Below are 22643 nucleotides of genomic sequence, written 5' to 3' on the forward strand. Positions count from 1 at the left end.
CCATAGTTGTTGTTTTTTTGGATGTAAAACACACAGGTTGACTAGCCATTATTTTTAAGCATTGGAGATATTACTTACACTCTTAATTCTGTAACCCTGAGTTTTTAATGAGTTCAAATAGTATTTAAAGCTGTCTTAAGAGTCACAAGGAGGTTTTTGTCAAAACAGAGTCACATATAATATACATTGGTATATGCCAATGATTTTTCAACTATCTTATCTCAAGTTGGATAAAGACCATTGGATGACATTTTTCCAAATTAAGCTCAAATGCAAGATGGAAGAAGTGAACAATTGCCAGGAATCTTATGTACCGTTCATTTCATTTCAAAGCAGTCTTCTGGGTCCACAAGGTATAATAATTAAGATAGCTATTTAATGCTACTTCCCAAATCAATCAAAACACAGATGCTGCCTAAATTTCTGAATGTTCCTATTATTTATTTTGCCACATAGCAGATCCAATGAACTGAATTCAAACCATGAACAGAATTTCTCCAGAAGCAGCACAGCAATTGGGCTCAAGAAAGGTGTGAAGTGCTGAGAAAAAATGGTACCCCTCAGTGTGCATTACAATGTTTAAGCTGGAATTACATTATCGCAAGTCACTTTTTAGACTTAAAACTGTGAACACACAGCAACCCAACCAAAATCCCTTTCTTGTAAGCAGCACAGCCTACCCAACATGCCATTCTGTTGCTACAGAGGCAGTTAAGTGGGAACCTGTTCAGCTATCTTCCTGTAGCAAAACAAGCTGCAAGGACAGCACCAACAGGGATGACCCAAGGAGCCCCAAGATCTCTGCAGGTGCCTGTCACAGCATGTCTAACTATAGGGAAATACCTGGATGCATCCCCACACACTCTGGCAACAAAAATAGTCACAGTGGACAAGCTGCACTGATTACAAGGCGAGTTTTGAGGGTGTAACATTGGGAGATGTAGCTATGGAACTTTGTGACAGATATACAGTGGTACCCCGGGATACGAATTGACCACGTTACGAAATTTCCGGGGTACGAAAAAGTTAGATTTAAAAAAACTGTTCCGGGTAATGAAAGATTTTTCGGGTTACGAAATTAATTTCGGCGCGAAATTCAAATCGGAAGCCGCGGCTAGCGGCTTTCCAGCGCCTTTTCGGGTTGCGAAATGTATCGGGTTACGAACGGCGCCGCGGAACGAATTAATTTCGTAACCCAAGGTAGCACTGTATAGCAATAGCAAGTACATTTCTATACTACTTATCAGTGCACTTAAGCACACCCTAAGTGGTTTACAAAGTGTAAGCTAATTGCCCCCAACAATCTGGGTATTCATTTTAGTGACCTCGGAAGGATGCAAGCCTGAGTCAAGCTTCAGCCCTTATGGTTTGTGAGTGGCTGCAGTACAGGCATTTGACCACTGTGCCAACAGGGCTGGAGATATATGTCTCCCAGTGGAGGATCCATGAAAATTTTCTCCTCTCCCCCTTTCTCCAACATCAACAAAGAGCTTCCAGTAGATCCAAGTCCTTTCTGCAAGCAGCAGATCTGGGACTATCACAATGCATTTTTAATGTGCTTTGCAATGAAGCCGAAAAAATCTGAGAGGTATCTAGAATTCTGAGCCAGAGATCTCTAGTGCTCCACCAAACTACAAACACCAGGATTCCATAGGATGGAACCATGCAAAGTGGAATAATAGCACCATAATTCTGCAGTGTGAATGGGCCTTGCTTTTATTTTCAATCAACTGAAGTACATGTTGTTCTCCATCCAGATTTAATTAATACTGTACATACTAAGATGATGAACAGCAGACCCAAGTAATTTATGTCTTTTAACAGTACCAAAAGGAATGGTATTTCACTCTCTCCAACTAGTCTGCCACTCCAAACAGTAATATACGTGTTTATGCAGAGGAAAGGCCCAGTGATTTTGAAAGGACTGACATTAAGTACTAGAATTGCAGCCAAAGTCACAAATCTAATATTTATGAGTGATGGAAATATATAATAAGAAGGCATTATTAATTCAGTATCTATCCTCTCCAGTTTCTTAGAAAGTATGTTGCATCGACATATGGGGGGGGGGGGGCATATTTGCCTTGTCCTTTCCATCCATCTCCCTATCTGTCGCCCTCCTCGCATGGAACAATACAAAAAGGAGAGCTTTCCTGTCATGTGGACATTCTCCATGTCACTGGGAAGCCAAACAGAACCAGAATCAGTGGAGACTAGCTCATTCTCCTACACACATTTTAATTTGTGGCCAAAAACCTGTTAGTAATATATTCAGGTACAATGCCAAATCATGGCCCTTACTGGTCTTTCTTGATGGAGCTATTCAGCACTTCCACCCACAACTTCCCCTCCTGTTACCATTTTGTGGCCAGGGAATTAAATTAGTGATGTTGATGGGTTATAAATTCTATAGATACAGAAGCCCTATTCAGGCCAGGGGATGGCAGGATTGGCCATGCACCATTTATCTGTGCCCTTACAGTCAAGACACATGAAGAAGCAGGCATCTCCCTTGATCTTTTGGGGGTCCACCAGAGGTAACGCATCCAGTAACAGGAACACAGCCAGATGAAGGGCAGGGGGCAGGCACCACAAAGGTAGGTGGCGTACCTGAGAAGGAAGAGGGAATACAACCATGCCTGGTGGAGCTTTAGACACCACTAGGTCCATGCAGGATCTCAGAGAATTTGTAAATGTCTACAGAATTTATAAAATATCAGCATCACTGATTTAATAGTGATGCAGCACTAGGTAAAGCATCTTCTTTTCCTAGATGCAACAGCTAGTTCTCAGGCCTTTTTTTTTGCAGCACAGTGCAACTAAATTCCACAAGACAATGTCATTTAGTTGCATTTATACATTTGTGAATTGTGCCAATTCTATCATTTTACCCAGAATCTTAAGAAAATACCATGTAACAAATATGAAGCTGTTCATTAACTGTGACAAAGGATTAAAATTTAATAGCAATATTACAAAAATTAGTGGCAAAAATAATTACAGTCACCTTACATACGCCCACTCATGCAGCATTAAGAGTAGCTGTAGTATAAGAGAGAACAGAAGTCAAGCCACATTACAAACACACTGCCTGGCTGCTCTACAGCTCAATTCATGTAGTTGAAACATTTGTGGAAGGCATACTAATTTTTCAAAGTCTGGCAAGTCTTACAGTATTTCCTTTCTGCTCTTCCATGCACCCCTCAGCTTTTACTCAAATACGAGATGAACCCTGTGTAACTATGAAATATTTTCTTTCTATAAATACAAAATATAATTATGAATATAAAAATTGGAATGCCCTTCACATGGAAATGATGCATCATTCCACACTTCGCAGGAAACATATTCTGTCACAATTTAAAAGAATATGTAACCTGTTATGTATCTGAAGAAGTCAGCTCAACCAAGGTTCTGTATCAGCAAGCTAATTACGTATACTTACAATACAAAATCTGTGCTTTACTCATGGTTTTAAATTATTCAATACAATTATAGAGCAATATATCTATATAACAAATTTGTTAACAAAACAACATGTGCAGGAGAAATTCTGAAGAGGTAATCCTGAATTGCATTTCTTGTATAATAGCACATCATTTTCCTGAGATTTTTTATTTTCTAAGAACTGTTTAAACATTGAAGAAGTTAGATCCACACTTGAGACTGCTGCAACTGATTCTTGATTTTTTTTTCTGCTCACTTCATTAACATTGATCCTTGTCATTAGATACCCCTACTTTTCTACAGAGGAAAATCTGTAATTTAACACTATTAAACTAGTACTAATGAAATCTCACCCTCTCTTTAAGCCCCCCCAATTATTTTTGTTTGTATATTATTTCTCCAATGCATTTGCCCCATCAACACACGGCATATACATATACTGTTTAGACTGTTCCTATCAGGGATAAAACTCAACCTGGTAGCAGTCTTGGGATATTCACATGCCTCCCCCTCTCTTTCCTTTGCAGACGGAGGAACACCTGCTAAATATATGAAATATATATGAACACACTGGATGTGTCTGACTCCAAAACCTGCAAATCCTTTTTTATTGGGTTCAAAGACTTTTTTTTTCCTACTGTGACAGGGGAAGGCAAAAAAATAATTAAAACTGTGAGTATAACTGCCCAATACACAGTTTTCTGAACTGGCCAACAAAATGAAAGATGTAGTTCCTTAGTCCATCAGAGAAAAGTTTAGTCATCTGTCCAACTGTTGGATTAAAGAGAACAACAGTTTCTAGATTGTGGATCAATAGAAGTAAACGCCTGAGGAGTCTGAGCAAATATCCAACATCATTTCTATAACCTAACAGCCAATATATTCAGTACTGTCATTAGAGACAGAACTAAACTTTGATAATCTCTGACAGAACATATGGTCCACATGGGACAAATGCTTTTTGAGAAAATTAAATGTCACAACGTAAAAGCAGAATGCTCAACATGGGGCAAATATTTTTGTTTAGATGTCAAAACATGGGAGACTGTGTGTGTGGAATGTCAAATTCTTCACCAGACATTACGAAACATCATTTTTTGTACTTTGAAAATCCAACTGAAGAACTCCATTAACAAAGAAGGTATACTGCTCAGCAAAAAAAATACCTGCAAACACCCAACACTGAACAGGGATAGTGAGAATCTGCTTTCTAGCAAGACCATGGCGTCACAACCACAGGTAGCAAAATTCCTCAGATTTTTAACACATATCATACTGATTTTAGTAGGGATAATGAACATCCATTTGTAACCTTCTTCAATGTACTCTACATTAGGAAATACATTATACTTCCAACTGATTTCATTATCAGGCTTAAATACAGTAACATGTTTATTGATTTATATGAAAAAAATACTTCACTAAGAAAGTAGACAAAATGCACAGAAAAAGTACAAGTGTCATGTGCATAGCAATATAGCTTAAAGCATTCACATATGGCTTTGTTTAAAAGAAACTGTTAGGAAACCTGGCCCCATGTAGACCTATGGTTATACAGTTGACACAAAGTAAACTGCTTCACATCTTTTAGGCACTTGCTAACAACAGTGTTTATCCCTGGAAAAGAAAAGTTTTTTGTCTTTATTTTTCTAAAGATCAAGAAAAAATACAGCAGTAGCTGTGTGTAGCTGAAAAACATTTTTAGTAGTGCATGCACAGGGCTGGAAAAATACAATTCCTGTGCAAGATTTTATAGCAAATAACTGAAGTACAAAAATATTTACATACTTTGATTTTTTAAAAATATGTACAGAACAAAAAAGCCCTGAAATTCATTATCTAAATACAAATATACGACATGATAGTAGTAGCAAAACTCAATTTAAACTTCAATTGCAGCTATTTAAATTCGTACAATTTTAGGTGCTACTACAAAAGTTCGTTTTTTTAAAAAAAAAAACATGATTTTGATGCTGTTGTCCAAAATAATCTGCCATTAAGATGCTTTGCTTTCTTCATTAATCATAATAAATTACTCTAATGAATTCCAGTCACGAGTGGCTTCCATTAGATGACGCTGTCCATGCCCTACCCAGTTGTCCTGATTGTCAAATATTCTCCCACAAAACCAGCAGCTAAATTTCATTTTCAGCGTATTATCAGAGGTAGTTTTCACAATCTGATAATTGTTTTTGCTAGTTTTCTTCAGTGTTAATTTTAAAACAAACCTTTCTTTTACAGGACTTACAGGTTTCAGCATTTTACGTTTTCTTCTAGAAAGATCATCAGTAATTATGTACAAACTGTTACTATAATATGCTGGCTCCAAAAGAGCATCAATAGTTCTCTTTGACAAAGAGACTTTTAGCACATGTCCTTTAAACTTTGCAATAGTTTTCATAACATTTACAACTTCTGGAACATCTGCATCTGGATGGTTTAGTACTACAACTGGCTGATTTCTTCTGGGGCATTTGACAAGCTGTTTGGAATTAAAAGGAAGCAACTTTAGAATCCTTTCAGTGTCTTTTGACATTCTTGGTCTACAGGGGGCATGAAGCAATGACTCGAACTCATTCACATCCATTTGATTTTTCTCCTTACACTTCCGATGCAATGTTTTCTTCCTGGGGGGTTCTTGGAGGTCTTCTCTAGCTCTCCGTTTCAGATTCCGGTTCCTCTGTGATGCTGTAGCATCAGAAGCTTTAGCACCAATTTGTTTTGAAAGATGTTTAGCTTTTGAAAATTTATTTGCCATAGTGCCCGACATTTGGCTTCCAAAACTGCTCCCTTCGTTAGCAGGTATTGTTTGCACTGAACTAGATGGGGTCTTTTTGCACCATATCTTTGCATGCCTAGAGGAATGTGCAGACTCTACAGAAGTGCAAGGATCTTTTGATTCATCTCTTGCCAAACTAGCATTTGCTGGCATCAATCTATGTTGTAAGAGTAAGGCATTGCTAGAAGAAAAAGCTGTCTGTTTCTGATCTAGTGCAGTACTATTAGGGGGATGCATATTATTGAACTGTAAAGAGGACACAAAGTTGCTAACTGCTGGACAGTTGTCAACAGTAGGAAAGGTTTTAATTTTCAAAAAAAGCTTTTGTTGCATTGCTCCAGTTTTCTTTGGTTCAGTATTTTGACTATCAGCAATACCATGAGGAACACTGTGGTTCTGTATGAGGGACTTGTTTGATGACATGCATTTAAGAAAAACTGCTTGTCTGCCATCAGGCAAAAGTGCATAAACAGGTTGTTCTGGTCCAGTATCTGGTTGTTTTACTGATTCCAAAGAAGCAATCGTACTGCCTTGGTATCCAGCAAGGATTTTCAGAGAGGAAATTCTATTGTCCGAATTTATGTTAAGTTGCTCATTTTGGGATTGGCTAATGGATGAAGCACCAGCTGCCTCGCTGCACACACTAACACTAGCAGAATTTCTTACACTTTTACAACTGTCCGTTTTCAGTCCCATGTCTGCTGAAGATATTTCCTCTTTGCTGCACTCTTTAGATGCAAAATTCTCTAAAACCTGAGCATTATTTTCAGTGGCATTTGTAATTGTTCCAAGTGACCCACTACCAAATGTCAAAATCATTCCAGGTCCTTTGTTTAAAAGCAAAGATGTAGTTGCACCTTGTGTTGCCTGTGGATCTGAACGTATTTTTGGAGAAGGCATTCCTGAAATAACTTGCAGCCCTTGTTGGTGGGCTAGGCGCAAAGGTACAAAAAATCGTGGCGGGGATTTCTGAAATAGCACTGTTTTTTTCTTTTCTGGATGAGATGAACGGATATTACCACGGATACTGTAGTGTATCCTCTCTTTTGCCAACTGGTGCATTATGATTGAATCTGTCTGAGTCTTAAGCAGTGTACCAATGCCTGCTGCTGTCTTTGATGCTGGGTTTATTTCTTCTGTTCTAAGAGACGTTATTGGGATTCGTCCTTCGTTCCTCAAGTTCTTATCTTCATTTGTTGTACTGCAGTTCAAATTCAACTCTCTTTTCAATTTAGGAGGGGAATGGGTTAAACTGCACATAATTGCTGAATCTTTGAAGTGTGCAAGTGTTTGACCATCAGTTTGATTGTTTGGAAGTGACTGATTACAGCCAGGTTTTGTGTAGGTGTGTGGCTGTACAGCAGGCTGTTCTTTCAATACATCTTGTAATGACCAGTTTACTTCAGGCGACAAATAGCTGGATGCCTGATTACTTTGTAGTGAGAAAACTGATGTAATTTTAGGCATAACTGATGAATTTACACAATTTGAAGCATTCTCTTGTTTATATTTTTCACCTACATGATCCAATACTTCATTTACCTTAGCATTTAAATGTTGTTGGTGTTCATGATTTTCTACACAATGCTGTCTATCAGTGGTATAACTGGGCTCATTAGTTGAGAATACTGTAGCATTATTAGTATTTACAAAGCCATAAAGAGGTTGCAAAGATCTTTTTTCTAAATTTAATCTCATTGCTGATCGTGAAACACAAGCCGTGGTTTCACTGGCAGACCTGCTTTGCAGAGGAAAGCTTCTGTTAGACGCAAGATCCATAGATTTATCCAAAATGCCCATTTTAGAGTAATTATGGAAAGGCAATGGTGCATGATTAGACACATCAGTTGATCGACGATAAAGATTATTATGTTTACTTCTGTTCTTCACCTCACCATTCATGACCTTGAACTCTGGAGGAAAGGATTTTTTCATGGGATCATAATGAAGCATGTGTGTACCAGCAGAGGTTGAAACCTGAGGATGGTCCTGAGGTATACAATTTCTCCATGAAACAGGATGTCTAGTATCAGCCTTTGCCACCAAATCACAAGGAACTGAAGAATCTGGTTTCACTGGCAGATAAGTTGTACACTTTCCTACAACTGCATCAGGAGGGGCAACACTTTGAGATGCATTCCAGTTCAAAGAACTCATACTTTCTTGCTTTATTTTTCCTGAATACTGACTACAAAATGCCGATGGAGGTGATCTCAATGAACAAACAGAATTATTCCTAGACATTTGTTGATTACTGTCATGAGGTCCAGCACCTGAGGCAAAACTTAGGTTGTCAACTGATTGTGGTAGACATCCCGTTGAACCATCTTTAACCTCTTCAACTTTATTTCCTGCAGGCAAATTCTTTTTATCAGTAGGTAGCAGTTTTATTACAATATGTTGCTTTCCATCCACCACTTTGAATCCCATAAATTTAGCACTGTAGTTTGCAGGAACAGCTATTTTATTATTTTTAACCATCAATACTGTAGGGCCATGAACAGCTTTTTTTAACAATCCCATTCCAGAACTCACTCCATCTCCTGCTCTGTTGTACTGTAATGCTGGGGATGATTTTGCTCTTTTATAGATATGCTTTTCATTTACGAGAGTGTTATCTTCATTTAAGGCAAATTCTTTTGCAGACTGGTCTTGCTCTTCAGATTTAGGCTGAATTTCCTTTGTGTTTTTGAGAAGCTGTCTATCCTCATCTCCAATTCTACAACTGCCACTTGTGATTCTTTTGCGTCTCCATAATGCCTTCCTTGATGCTCCTGTTTTGTACCGTTTCAAGATAAGTTTTAGTCCTGTTGATGTTTTCATCCTCTTTTCATTATCTGCATCTATTTTATCTTTTGCATAAAGGTGGTCTCTGTGTAAGGTAATTATATGTTTTAAAAGATAATTTTTCCGTGATGCCATGTAGTTACAATACTGACAACTGAAGGGAAATGTGCCAGTGTGTGAAACAATATGCTTTTGAAATTCCTCTTTTGAAAAACATACATGATCACATTTGTCACATTTATACTGTATTTCATTGTGTCTATGAATGTGTTGAACAAATGTGCCCACATCTCGGGTAGAAAAAATACATCTTTCACATTGAAAATGGCCATTTACACAATGCTTAGATGTGAAATGTTTTGTCAGATCCAACAAAGTATATCTGTGGTCATCATTACAGATTTCACATTTCACTAAAGTGCTACGATGTGTTCGGCGGTGTTGGTTAAATGACTGAAAATTATCTGCTGAAAAATTACACATTTCACATGGGTAAGATGGCAACTCTCCATGGTGTAACAGCTGAAAGTGTTTCTGTAGATCATTTGGGCTGTACTTAATGTTGTTTTGGCATTTCGTACAGCTGAAGTTTAGTATTTTTGCTGAGGTTTTCTGTCCTTCCTCATAATGCAGTCCTAGTTTACTATGTGGAGTAATTTCAGAACAATGTAAACTGCTGCCATTCCCATCCACTTGTGTGAAAGATGTTCTTACAGGCTTCTCTTTACATTGAAATAAATTCATATACCTTTCAATTTCATGCTTAAGTATCACTTCATTTGGGATATTTACTCTGGGCAACTCTATTTTCACATTTTTTAGTCCATAGGAGACAATATCTGATGTTGTAGTTTGAGATGTAGATGTAGACTTTTCAACAGCTGATGCAGGAACACACATTCTATCCAACACATTCTCTCGTAGCAAGCTTGTTTCTTGAATACAAAAAGATGGTTCTTGTTTGGATGGCATTTTTAAAGCTTCTGTTACTGTATTCTTTAAAAGATCCTTGTGTTGAAGCGCTGTCAGGTGAGATTTCCTCAACTTAATAGATCTGGGGAGAGGGGAAAAAACAATGTGATTTTGCAAAAAACCATATTCACATTTAAAAACAAACACTGAGAGAATGTTTCATTAATCAATATGTAATAAAAGTTAGTAAAAATAGTTATTTAAAAACTGTATCAACTTTTTGTCATCATTTGTATTATTTATTCATTATTTTATTTTTATTATAATATGTTAGGTAAACCCTTAAGCTTAGGTTTTGCAACAGGTTTAGTTTTTATAACTGAAAGCTCCTTGGTGGGACTCGGATTATCTTTTTTAGCCACTGGCATCTCCTCCTAGATACCCAGAGTCCTTCTTCATATGACTGTTCCTTGCACAGATTAGCTCTTCTCAATGGTTGCTTTCCTTAAGAATGTCTACCCAGCCACTACCACATCTACTCATCTATAATCTGATTGGTAAGTCCATCTTCCACCTAGTTTCCCATTTCTCTATATCCCCTCATGGCTTGACGGATTGCTCAATATTGCTGCATTTTATAAAAGCAAAACAATTAGCTTCAATAAAAGTGAAAGTTCTTTGAAACGTACGTTAGGAAACTGAATAACCAAAGTGAAGCCTACTATAAGAACATAGATGAAAACAGCCTTACACAAAACTCAACATTTTTAACAAATATGTCATGAGAAAATCTTAACTAGAAAGATTATGGAAGTTGTCTTACAATGCGTTTTACAATGAAACAAACAAACCAAAAATACTCTTAAATGTCCGAAATAATAGAAATCTGGCAGAATAATAAAGTAAGCACAGATGGGGAATGGGATGTGGGAATTTTGAAAACAAAGGGCTCGGTGATATTAAAGGTAAAAATATTTTCTTAAATAGAGAAATCATCACCTGACAGGCATGGCAGCAGGCTTTTAAATTTCCTAGACTCCACTATGGTACCGGTAATAACGTTCATTCTTAGATTGTACACCATAGGCAGGTTTACTCTTATCTATTTATTGTTTGTATGTACAGCGCTGTGCAAATCTACAGCGCTATATAAATAAATAAATTACTTAATAATAATAATAATAATAATAATAATAATAATAATTAAAATGTCAACATAAAAGGTTCCAATAAGGTTTCTTTAGGGTTCAGTAGGACAATTTGTGCTATACTTGAAAACACAGTGAGACTTGCCACAGTGCATCGTCCAATTTATACTGCCAAACTAAGTTGTGCTACTAAATGGAGCCCTGGTGGCGCAGTGGTTAAATGCCTGTACTGCAGCCATTCACTCGAAACCACAAGGTTGCGAGTTCAAGACCAGCAAAAGGGCCCAAGCTTGACTCAGGCTTGCATCCTTCCGAGGTCGCTAAAATGAGTACCCAGATTGTTGGGGGCAAATTAGCTTACTTGCTAATTAGCTTACTTGCTGTTCACCGCTATGATCTTTGGAATAGCGGTATATAAATAAATAAATAAATAAAATAAGATGACAAGATGCAAGTCTTTGTGGGGTTTTGTGTTTGTTTGTTTGTTTTTGGGGGGTGGCTCTTTTCCCCTTTGCATCCAAAACATGTCACTTATCCTTTTACATATGACAGCCTTTTCTTCCTGTCCTCTCAAAGTAATAAAGAACTTCTGCCCTCTCTCTTGACTTTACTGCCTCAATCTAATCTCATCTTTATCCCGTCACAATTTCACCTTCATTCACTCATATCCATCCCACCCTTTACTACCACCAATTTATTCACTTTTCTCTTTTCTCTGAACATGCTCCATAAATCACAATGACTTCCTGTCCTCTCCCAGATTCCGCACAGGTTTCATGGGCTTATCTTCAAAAGACTCCATGGCCACCCCATTCCTACGCATTTCTATTTCAAAATATTCAAAATATACATATCCTTTCCAGCAAAATTTACTCATTCAGCTTCACCACGCTCTGCCACCCAAACAACTACTGCTTCCTGTCATTATTTCTTCTCTACTGCTACTACTTATGCCTCAAACTTTTCTTTAAACACCTGCATGCAATAATTTCCTTTCCTGTTAGCCAACCCCTTTATTATATGAACTAGCCAAATCTGATGTTTGTAAACATCAATATGTGGAGATGGCACCAGAGAAATAATAGTTAGAACTGGAAATAGGTCCATAAATTTACTAAGCAGATAAGAAAAATGCTCTCCTACATGACCACATTAATCATTTGTGGCCTAGAAAAAGGAAAGTGTTATGCTATAGCTTTATTTCTCGATCACCAAAAGGAGATTTTTAGTCATTACACATAGTCAGAAAAGTAATTATTTGTAAGTTTCAAGTCATATACAAATACTTCAAAAAATACATGACATTTTAAATAAAACTCTTACACAGCAAATTTTACAATTTTAAAGTTTTGCCCAGAAGTCATAAAACTTACCTTTTAAAGAAAGATTACAGTTCCATTCTTAAGTATCTCTTCAACAATTTTTTCTTTCCCAAAAAATGAGTGGCATAAAATCAAGGTCTGAGGCCATTTGCATTCAATATATTATAAATCCTGAAATAAAAAAGAAAAAAATTAAATTCAACTTAAAGCTGCCATGAAAAAGAACGTGCAGGTTTACAAACCTAATGATGTTATGCTAGTATCAGGAAACACTGCTAGTTTTTGCACATGGATGGAAATGAAACATTTTAATACTGCCTCATTTTTAAAAATGGTCTGGCACCTCAGAATTTGCACTATTTATCCAGTCTTGGTTTACAGTAGTTAGTGCCAATCAAAATAAGTACAAGAACTGAAATAGAAATTCTAAACAACTGGGGTAAGTGGACCAGCACTTGCTCAGTTTATTTCCGCATCCAAAAATAACATGTTTAACTCTGGAAATAGGTGGGCCAATTCTTCTCAAACAGCATAGAAATGGTGTCATCTTTAATTCTGAAAACTATTTGATTTGTTCACATGATATGAAAATACAAAGTCCCTATGAAATTTGTGGGCCCGGTTACTGGGTAAACATGTGCAGGACTGCATAGTACATGTGTATCCTGCTGAACTTGATATTGCAAGCTTTAGATTGGTGCAAGCACTACCAATTCATCTAATTGCCCATTTCTGCATATCAGTTTATTTATCAGTAAAATTTGCTTTTTACTTAAACTATAATCAGAATGGTTGGAAGGATGCAGGGGCTTAGTGGTTAAGATGTCAATTCTGATTATTGGAAGATCTGAAAATTGGCAGTTCAAGGCCTGAATGCTGCATGATGGTGGGAGCTCCTGTCACTAGTCCCAGTTTCTGTCATCCTAGCAGTTCAAAAGTATGCAAATGCAGGTAGATAAATAGGGATCACCTCAGTGGGAAAGTAACAGCATTCAGTGCCCTCATACTGGCCACATGACCAATGGAGTCTTCTATGGACAATGTTGGCTCTTTGGCTTAGTAACAGAGATGAGCACCACACCTGACAGTCAATTATGACTAGACATTCATGTCAAGGGACTACCTTTACCTTTTTTAGAACAGGAGCAGGCCTCAAAATGTTGCAGGATTGCTACTACCATCTGTCCTACCCAGCATGCCCAATAGTTAGGAATGTTGAGAGCTAGGAGCTCAACAAGTTGGGGGCTACCCAACTCCCACCCCTGAAGTGGCTTGCTCATCCAGGGCTTGGTTAATTCATGCCTAGATATCGTAATAGCCTACTGGTAGGTTTGCCTTCCTATTCTCTTACTCCTTTCATTTTAATCCAGAATGGTGCTGTTTGGGTTGTCTTAAATCTCCCAATACACCTATGCCTTATCCCCTCGTAGATCCCTCCACTGGCTACCAGTGTGAGCCAGGGCTTGTTACAGTCAGCCCTCCATACCTCTATTTTTTTTTATCCACAGATTCAAGTATCCATGGCTTAGATATAGATTTTTTAAATATAAATTCTGAAAAGCAAACCTTATGTAAGGGCATTTAATATGTCACTGTATTTGATGGGATTTTGATACCCACCGGGGGGGGGGGAGTTGGGGGGGTTACTGGAACCAAACCCTAGCACAAGCTTTTCTTTCGTCCTGGTATTTAAGGCTGGTAGCCCAGCTAACATGGTATGTACCATCTAGGAATTTAAGATCTACAAGCAAAGGATTATTGGTGGTTATTACAGCAATGTGTATGGCTCTATCAAGGCTGTGAGCCTTACAGGATCTGGTTCCGCATTTGTGGGACCAACTTCCTTTGCACCTCCAGCTAGGGGAGGATCTTACCTGCTTTCATAAATGGTTGAAAATCTTTATCTTTGACTCGCCGAGTTGAGTTGTGCCTAAGGTGGCCGAGATGAGTAGTAACTGATAAAGAGTCTGTTTTTAGCATATTTGTATATTATTTTAGTATTTTAGCATTTTATACTGTTGTGTTTTATCATCCATTTTTGATTATATATGTTTCATGTTCTACCCTTTGGTGGAAAGGGCATTATAAATTATTATTATTAACTAGAAGCAGGGGAACAGTCACACAGACAGGTTTGTTTGATCAAATGCCTGACATAGGAACCTGCACAGGTTAGATCATTCTGTCCAAGGATCAAAAGCACAGAATCTTTCAAAACACTACATCTCAAAATTAGAACACTCCTGGCATATCCTCATAGAGGAGATCTACAACCCTGTTATGCACCTTCAACTCAACTATTGACTAACAGTGACCCCATGGATTTCGTAATGTTTTATTAGGCAAGGAATGTTCAGAGGTGGTTTTGCCAATCCCTCCCCCTGAAATATAGTCTATAGAATCTGGTATTCATTGGCAGTCTCCCATCCAAGTCCTAACCAGAGCTGACCCTGCTTAGTTTCCAAGATCAGACAGGACCTAGTGTCATTAGAATATTTAGGCAAAATAAATGATTTTAACAGGGGGAATAACAGACCCAGCCCATTAATGTTGCAAACAGTAAAGACCTTCATTTAGCTTTATATTCTACATCTCATGTTACTGTTAAACTTTTTAAAAAGAAAGGTTTCTAGTCTACTGATCAACTCCCATTACATGTCACGTATCTTGCAAGTATTTAAGAATAAAAATTCTTCCAACTTTGAAACACGGCCATTTGCTACACAATGTATCTACCTTCAGTGTTCCCATTTCCTGGTGGTAAACTTATTTTAAAGTACAACACATGAACTATAATTTCATGCGAGTCTAGCATATGTTAGGCAACCCCAAAATAGCATATTTAGAACTTCTTTGGAGTTAAGCTGTAACACAGGCAAACTATTAAGTCTCAAACTAGCAAATAATTCACATAGGAAACTCAATGCATCACTTACAATGATTTGATAAGCTGTCCAGTGTGTACAAAAATAATCAACACATCTCTTATAAAAGCTTTTCATTAATGGATTTTCAGGAATAGTGGCTTTGCTCACATTTTTTTAAATGTGTCCTTAAAGCTGCATCCCAAATACTACTTAGATTCCATCCTATGGCCATGATGATAACACTTCATCGCTCCACTTTGTGTAAAGTCAATAATCATGGTGAAAAGTGAAACTCAAGTAGAACAAAATGGTAGTCAACAGAAAATATTAATTGCTCTTCCTCCGTCATTCCACAACATGATTTCTAGCCCTTTCCAAATTAATCCTCATAACAATCCAATAATAAAAACGCTCAGTCTTCTCTTCACAAAAGGGAGAGCTGGTTGAAAAGTGTGAGGTATTTCCTAAAGTCAAGTTAATAGTCCAGCTGATGCCTGAAGCCAAATATGTTGGCCTGCCTTCTTAGCTCCAGATGCTGAATGTACTACAGGGTCTATCAAATGAAAAAAATACCACATCATGGCCTGTTACAGACTGCCAAAATAAAGCTGCTTCGGGTCTCTTTGGAAGTATGCTATTTAAATGATGCGTGGGTCCTAAGAGTCCAGAGGTCGCGCCAAAGCCACACTCCATTCCTAAGCACCGGAGTACAGCTTTGGTGCAGCTTCCGGATTCTTAGGATGCATGCATCATTTAAACAGCATACCTCCAAAGAGACCCGAAGCAGCTTTATTTTGGCAGTCTGTAACAGGCCCTTGTCAGTTAGCTCAAGCAAAGCATTTTGAGTTGTTTCTTAGGTAATTTCAAAACTTGGTTGCTGTAGTAAAAAATACTGCCAGGTGCTCAACTCTCATCAAGTGACACTTTTGCTCTCAATTCTCATCAAGAGACCCAAGAGTACAAGTGACCCAATTTATGCTGGGTAGTCCAGAACTAACACCTTTACCACACCACACCCTGGATAAAAAGGTTTGTCTTCAGTGGGAAACAGGGGAAGCGGCAACAAAACCTAACCTCTTCATTGTAAGACTTAGGGATGCAAGGGTTCTTCAACCTAGCCAAGATTACCCTGAGTGACTACATGGACAACACCATTTAGTTTCAATTTAATTTCAGTAATATTGGTCAAGTTGTAAAATGGAAAAATGGCATTCTGTGCTTTTGGGGGGAAGGTAACCAATTACACTATCTGTAGAGCTTATTAAATTACTGATGGAAGTAGTTGTGTGAGAATAACGGCCTGTCCCCCATTTTTCTACCTCACTGCTCCAGTCATTAAGGCAAGAACAAAGCTCTACTACATTTACCCTAAGCTGACTATTCTTTCTCTTCCCCTGTTGCTTTCTTGCTGTTTTCTACAGGGCAAATAACAATAAAAGCAGCATTGGATGAACTGCTGCACACATCTCCCCTGGGCTCTCCTGTGTGGATTACTTCCTAATTCCTCAGTTCATTCAAAGGCATCTCCTACCACCTTAGCCAGCCAGCGTCTGCCTGACTTAGTCAACAAAACCTCTCTTCAGTAACTGAGACAGTGTAGGGAAAGGAGCAAGGTATATTTTGCTGCATGAATATACACTTCTGTTTCCCATGCCACTGGCTGGTTATACCTTCTCTCCCAGAGGCAAATATTGTCAGGGTTCAAAGGAGTGGAGCACTAACACAACTAAATTAACTTGTTTAGCAATACAGAACTGTTTTATGACAACACAATACATTCGTCCCTCCACATTCACAGGACCCCTGTAAATGTAGAAAAACCACAAATAACAAAAGCACTGTTTTTACCTGAGAGAACACCTCTCTAGGAACCTCTAGGTCCTCCAGTGCAACTCTGAGGTCAACTTCTGCCAGAAATTGACCACAAAATTGCGCTGGAGGAGCTACAAATGCCTAGTGGAGTGTTCTCTCTAGGACCTTCAGTGCGACCTTTGGTTAAAGTTGACCATAGAAGACTTAGATATTCCTAAAGAGAACATACTAATAAACACTGTGAATAATCAAATCCACAAGAGTCAAAACAGCGAATGTGGAGAGAGTGTATATTTATGTCTTACTGTCCATGTGTATAATAATAAGCAGCTGTTTTCAGAAAAATAAAACAGGACCTAAGGTATACAGCCACTTCTCTTCCTAACTGTATATAGTCATTTCTCTTCCTTAACTGTAGTCTACTACTATAACTTTCTCCTTCTCTTGGGAAAGTCATTTTTATATCAAAAACATTTTAAAATCTTTCCTCTAGAACATGTTTTGATGGTATGCAGAATACAGTATACAGCAGTGAAGACTACGTCATAAATCCAATTGCTGGTTTCCAACTGCAGAAGACCAACTGAATCACTGAGGTTTACTTAAGTGTTGATTTACAGAATCCCCATCGATTCAATAGGTCTTTTCTAGTTTGACTTAGCAACTTCATTTAGGTCTATGACATCTGCTAGAACATCCTAGATGCCAAAACATACCGTTACAAAAGAACACTGCTACAATTGTATCTTTTAATAACAGAGTGTTTGATTACTGCACACACAACAGTGTTAAATGTTAATCTGTGCTGTACATTTAAGGATGGCATGCTATATAATATTTCTTGGGAATAGCATACATTAAATACAACTGAAGTTCGCTTTTGAGTAAAAATGCAAAAAAACAAAAACCCTTTCTTATCCACTGAGTCAACCTGATCCTTTGACCATAAAGATGGAGAAAGAATAGGGCAGGGAACCATCTAACTAAAAGATTGTATGTACAGCACTGCGTAAATTTACAGCGCTTTATAAATAAAGGTTAATAATAATAATAATAATAATAATGGTGGAAAGTTGTAACAGATAATTTTATTTTACTTGATGTAAAACAAGAAGGTATCTGGGTAAAACATCATCAAAAAGGATCACTTTTAAAAGTTGTGGAAGCCTGGGAGAAATTGGAAGGGTACTCTTCAGCATTCAGCCTCTTCTCCAGCGTTTGTAAACATGACACAAAAGAGCAACAGTGGATGCTTCGTGCTTGTAGTGTACACGTTTAAGTCGGTGTGTAAGCACATGCGCTAAGGTACTATAAAGTACATAACCATAAAAACTAGGGAGGATTATCAAAGAACTGCTGATGCTATACTCTAAACCAACTGTGTTTTTCAACTACAAGTATGTATCTGCTTCTTCAGCCAGCATAGCACATGGAGCTGCCTCTGAAAATGATCTGAAAACTTAGTACCAGAAACCTTCTTAGATGTTAAATCAGTGTGCTTGAATCAATACAGCAGGTGGAACACAGATGCCTTCAACACCATACTGTCTGGTTGCAAGTGCATGCGGAAGACTGATGGAGGGAAGGAAGGTGAATCCTATCTTGAGCATGTAAAGGGATCATGTGGCACCTTTGAGACTAACTGAACCAAAGAAGTTGGTAGCATGAGCTTTGGTAGACTCAAGCCTACTTCCTCAGACCATTCCATGCATCTGAGGAAGTGGGCCCAAGTCTATGAAAGTTTGTGCGACTAACCTCTTTTGCTCAGTTCATCTCAAAGGTGCCACAAGATCTTTCTGCATACTCAAAACTGCTGGAGAAGGTATGGGACTGTAGGAACATTTGATCACATGTGACTATATTGTACTAATCGAATGCTACTATGTGAAGATGGGAGGCCTTTTCCAAATAGTTTTCCTACCCCTGCCCACAATACCAACCCACACACAACACACAGAGAGGAAAGTGGGCCTTTAACCATGGTTCCCAAATTCTGGTCCTGCAGGTGTTCTGGACTTTAACTCCCAGAAGCCCCGGCCAGTTTGGCCAATTGTTAGGAATACTGGAAGCTGAAGTCCACAAGACCTAATAGACCCAAATCTTTGACTTCCAGTTCTTTTGGACTTCAGCTCCCAGCATTCCTAACTGTTGACAAAGGTGGCTGGGGCTTCTGAGAGTGAAAGTCCAAAACACCTGGAGGATCAAATTTTGGGAACCACTGTGTCTAATGCAACAGGCCCCAACCTGATCTATTGCATTAGAAACAGAATTTGAGGACTGCTGTGGTAGAACAAAGTTTGGGAGCCACTGTGTGTAATACAACAGATCCCAACCTGGCCTATTGCATTAAAAACAGAGTATGGGAACAACTGTGTCTAATGCAACAGGTCCCAACCTTGTCTGTTGCATTAGAAACAGAGTTTGGGAACCACTGCATCTAATACAAGTGACCTCAACCTGGTCTACTGCATTAGGAAGAGTTTGGGAACCACTGTGTCTCATTAGACCTGGACTGTTGCATTAGAAACAGAGCTTGGTATCTATTGTGGTAGACCAAACTTTGGGAACCACTGTGTCTAATGCCACAGACCCCAACCCAGTCTGTTGCATTACAAACTGAGTCTGGGAACCACTGCATCTAATACAACAGACCCCAACATGGTCTACCGCATTAGGAACAGAGTTTGGGAACCACTGTCTTTAATTCAACAGACATCAACCTGGCTTGTTTCATTAGAAACAGAGCTTGGTATCCATTGTGATAGACCAAACTTTGTGGAACCACTATGCCTAATGCCACTGACCCTCAACCTGGTTTGTTTCATTAGATGCAAGAGTTTGGGAACCACTGTGGAAGACCAAAGTCGGGGAACCACTATGTCTAATGCAACAAGCCTCAATCTGATTTGTTGCATTAGAAAGAGAGTTTGGGAACCATTGTGGTAGGCCAAGGTTTGTGGACCGTTGCATCTAATACAACAGCCCCCAACCTGTTCTACTGCACTAGGAAGAGAGTTTGGGGAACCACTGTGTCTAATGCCACAGGCCCCCTCAACCTAGTCTGTAGCATTACAAACTGAGCCTGGACACAGACCATTGTGGAAGACCAAAGATGGGGGCCACTGCATCTAATACAACCTGAGACCCCAACTCTGTTAGCCTTGCCTGAGTCCCCACTGCTCAAGGGGGGGGGGGGGCTTGGGCTGAATCAATAAATGAACCCAAACACCCCAAAGACAAAACTTGTGTGGAGGGGGCAGCAGAGCTGTCTGGGTGTGTAGGTATTGGGGGGGGGGGCTACAAAGCCTGTCACGAGGCGCCCTTGCACTTCGGGAGAGGGAGGGGTGTGTGCCACATGCTTTGGGGGGTCTGGGGACGAACTCCCCCCTTCACACACACACACACACACCCTTCCTTCCCCCTTAAATGTCGGGGGCGGCATTAACTTTGGCAAAGGCAGCCAGGAAGGCGCCCCAGACCCCTCTCTCTCTCTCTCTCTCTGCCCCCTCGGCCTCCAGCCGCCCCTCAGCCTCCATTACCTGGCCGCCTTAAGGCTCCAGAGTCCGACGAGTCACTCTTGGCGGCCATTAGGCTTTGCATCCGGGGACTCAGAGGGAATGGAGGCGCCAGCAGCAATGGACGACGGCGGAGGCGGGCGGGGCGGCGGAGGGATACGCTCAGAGTGGCCGCGGAGGGATACTGAGGCCTAGCGAAGTTTAGGGGCGCCCTTAATGGACACCCCTTCCTTCTCCTCTTTCTCTTTATTCCCTCCGCCGCCGCCGCCGTCGCCTCCTCCAAACCCACCGCTCTCTAGAGCCGCCCGCCCTCCTTCCTTCCTTCCCCTCCGCGGGAGAAGCAACGAAGGCTGTGGCGATGTTTGCCTCCTTCTTCTTCTTCTCTCCCTCTTCCCCACCAGCACCGAGTCCCTCCTCCTTCTCCTTCTCCTTCTCCTCCTCCCCTTGTGTGGCTGCCTCCAAGAGGGAGAAGGAGAGAGGCTATGTGGGGGGTGGCTCCAGTTAAAAACACACACAATAATAGTAATAACAAAGCACCACAACGGCGGCGGAGGGACACAATAACAACACGCCGCCGCCGCCTCCAGCCCCTTGGTGACAACGGCCTTGTGCGCTCTCTCTGTGTCAGGAATCACACACACACACAAAACGCTTTAAACAAGCGGGAGGCATAGGAAAGAGACACCATCATGTCCTCCTTTCTCTTCCCCTTTGCTCTCTTTCCCCTCCGCCGTTGCCTGAAAGGCACAAGAAGTCGTCAGGAGGCATAGAAAAAGAGCCACCGCCATCATGTCCTCCCTGAGTCAAGAAAGATGGCATCCCTTTCTCTCCCCCCTTGCTTTTCCCTTCAGCCATTGTCTGAAAGGCACAAGCAAGAGCCATGAGGACTAGGCAAAGTGAAGAGCCACCATCATGTCCTCCCTGAGTCCTGGAAGATGGCATCGCCCTCTCTTCCCTCTTTGCTCTCTCTCTCTCTCTCTCTCTCTCTCTCTCCTCTCAGCCATTGTCTGAAAGGCACAACCAGAAACCATGAGGAAAGAGCCACCATCATGTCCTCCCTGACTCTATTATTATTATCATTATTATTATTATTTATATAGCGCTGTAGATTTGCACTCAAAGAAGATGGCATCGCCCTCTCTTCCCCCTTTGCTCTCTCTCCCCTCAGCCATTGAAAGGCACAAGCAGAAGCCATGAGGAGGAAAGAACCACCATCATGTCTTCCCTGAGTCAAGGAAGATGGCATCTTCCTTTGCTTTTTCTCCCCTCAGCCATTGTCTGAAAAGCAGCCCTGCCCTGACATTTGCAATATATTCCTCCTCTTTCTCTTCCTTTCTACCAGGGCTCATGTTTCAGAGCAAGTAAATAGTCCTATCGTGTGCAAAAATAAATGAAAAATGAGTCCTGTTTTCCTCTCCAAAACACAACTCTCTCTCTTATTATTTGCACTCAAATTCAGTCTCTTCACAGAATGGCGTTCTCCTCACAGGAAGTAAAATGGCAACACCTAGCATAGGAACAAAGCAGCTCTCTTTGCCAGGATGGACAGGAGGAGAAAGAGAGCTAAAGCCTGGCTTCTTCTTTTATTATTATTTATTTAGTAACGCAATAAAACACCACAGGTTGGGATTACCTTAGGTTACAACCTGGAAGTGTTACCCAAATTATCAATTATTTAAAAACGTAGTCAGTGTTGTCAAAATAATGAGGCAGTCAATGGCAATATTGTGAATTTGGCGATACTGACGAGAGGGATCAGTAGAGAATGTACCACTGGTTTCTTAACTATTCCAGAAACATTATATAAATGAGGAGGTTTAGGTAATCTTTGCAAGCCAAAAGATGGTCCCTGGACTTAAATGTTTTAGGATCTTAATTGGTTCTGCATCCAAAAATATAACCTAGTAATGTATCATGTTTACAACTAGAGCGAGACTACAAAAAATTAAGGAAGATAATAGGAAAAAACACAGTATGTCAAAGGCAGTAGTATCCTTTGTTCCTACATGGGCTTCCTACAGTTTGATGGGCTTGATGAGTCTTTTCAGACGGTC

General features: G+C 39.7%; 1 protein-coding gene across 2 annotated transcripts; it reads right to left on the bottom strand.

Moving 5' to 3' along the window:
- Positions 1 to 4826: 4826 nt before the first annotated feature.
- ZNF518A (zinc finger protein 518A) lies at positions 4827 to 20814 on the bottom strand. Of its 2 annotated transcripts, none has more exons than XM_089510226.1 (3): positions 20614 to 20814; positions 12447 to 12566; positions 4827 to 10067 (listed from the first exon to the last, which is right to left on the bottom strand). In XM_089510226.1, exon 3 carries the CDS (start codon positions 9983 to 9985, stop codon positions 5480 to 5482), a length of 4506 nt encoding a protein of 1501 aa, XP_089366352.1. In that variant the 5' UTR covers positions 9986 to 10067; positions 12447 to 12566; positions 20614 to 20814; the 3' UTR covers positions 4827 to 5479. The 2 variants fall into 2 exon arrangements, with proteins under 2 accessions (XP_089366352.1, XP_089366354.1); XM_089510228.1 differs by lacking the exon at positions 20614 to 20814 and adding an exon at positions 14270 to 14395.
- Between the last annotated feature and the right edge of the window lie 1829 nt (positions 20815 to 22643).

This window comes from Sceloporus occidentalis, unplaced genomic scaffold (genome assembly GCF_023333645.1).
Source record: "Sceloporus occidentalis isolate IW3139 unplaced genomic scaffold, rSceOcc1.0.p SCAF_2, whole genome shotgun sequence".
Taxonomy (NCBI): domain Eukaryota; kingdom Metazoa; phylum Chordata; class Lepidosauria; order Squamata; family Phrynosomatidae; genus Sceloporus; species Sceloporus occidentalis.

Bases quoted from the DNA above. Each gene is read 5' to 3' on its own strand.
- ZNF518A (XM_089510226.1), bottom strand. From the start codon at position 9,985: ATGCCATCCAAACAAGAACCATCTTTTTGTATTCAAGAAACAAGCTTG.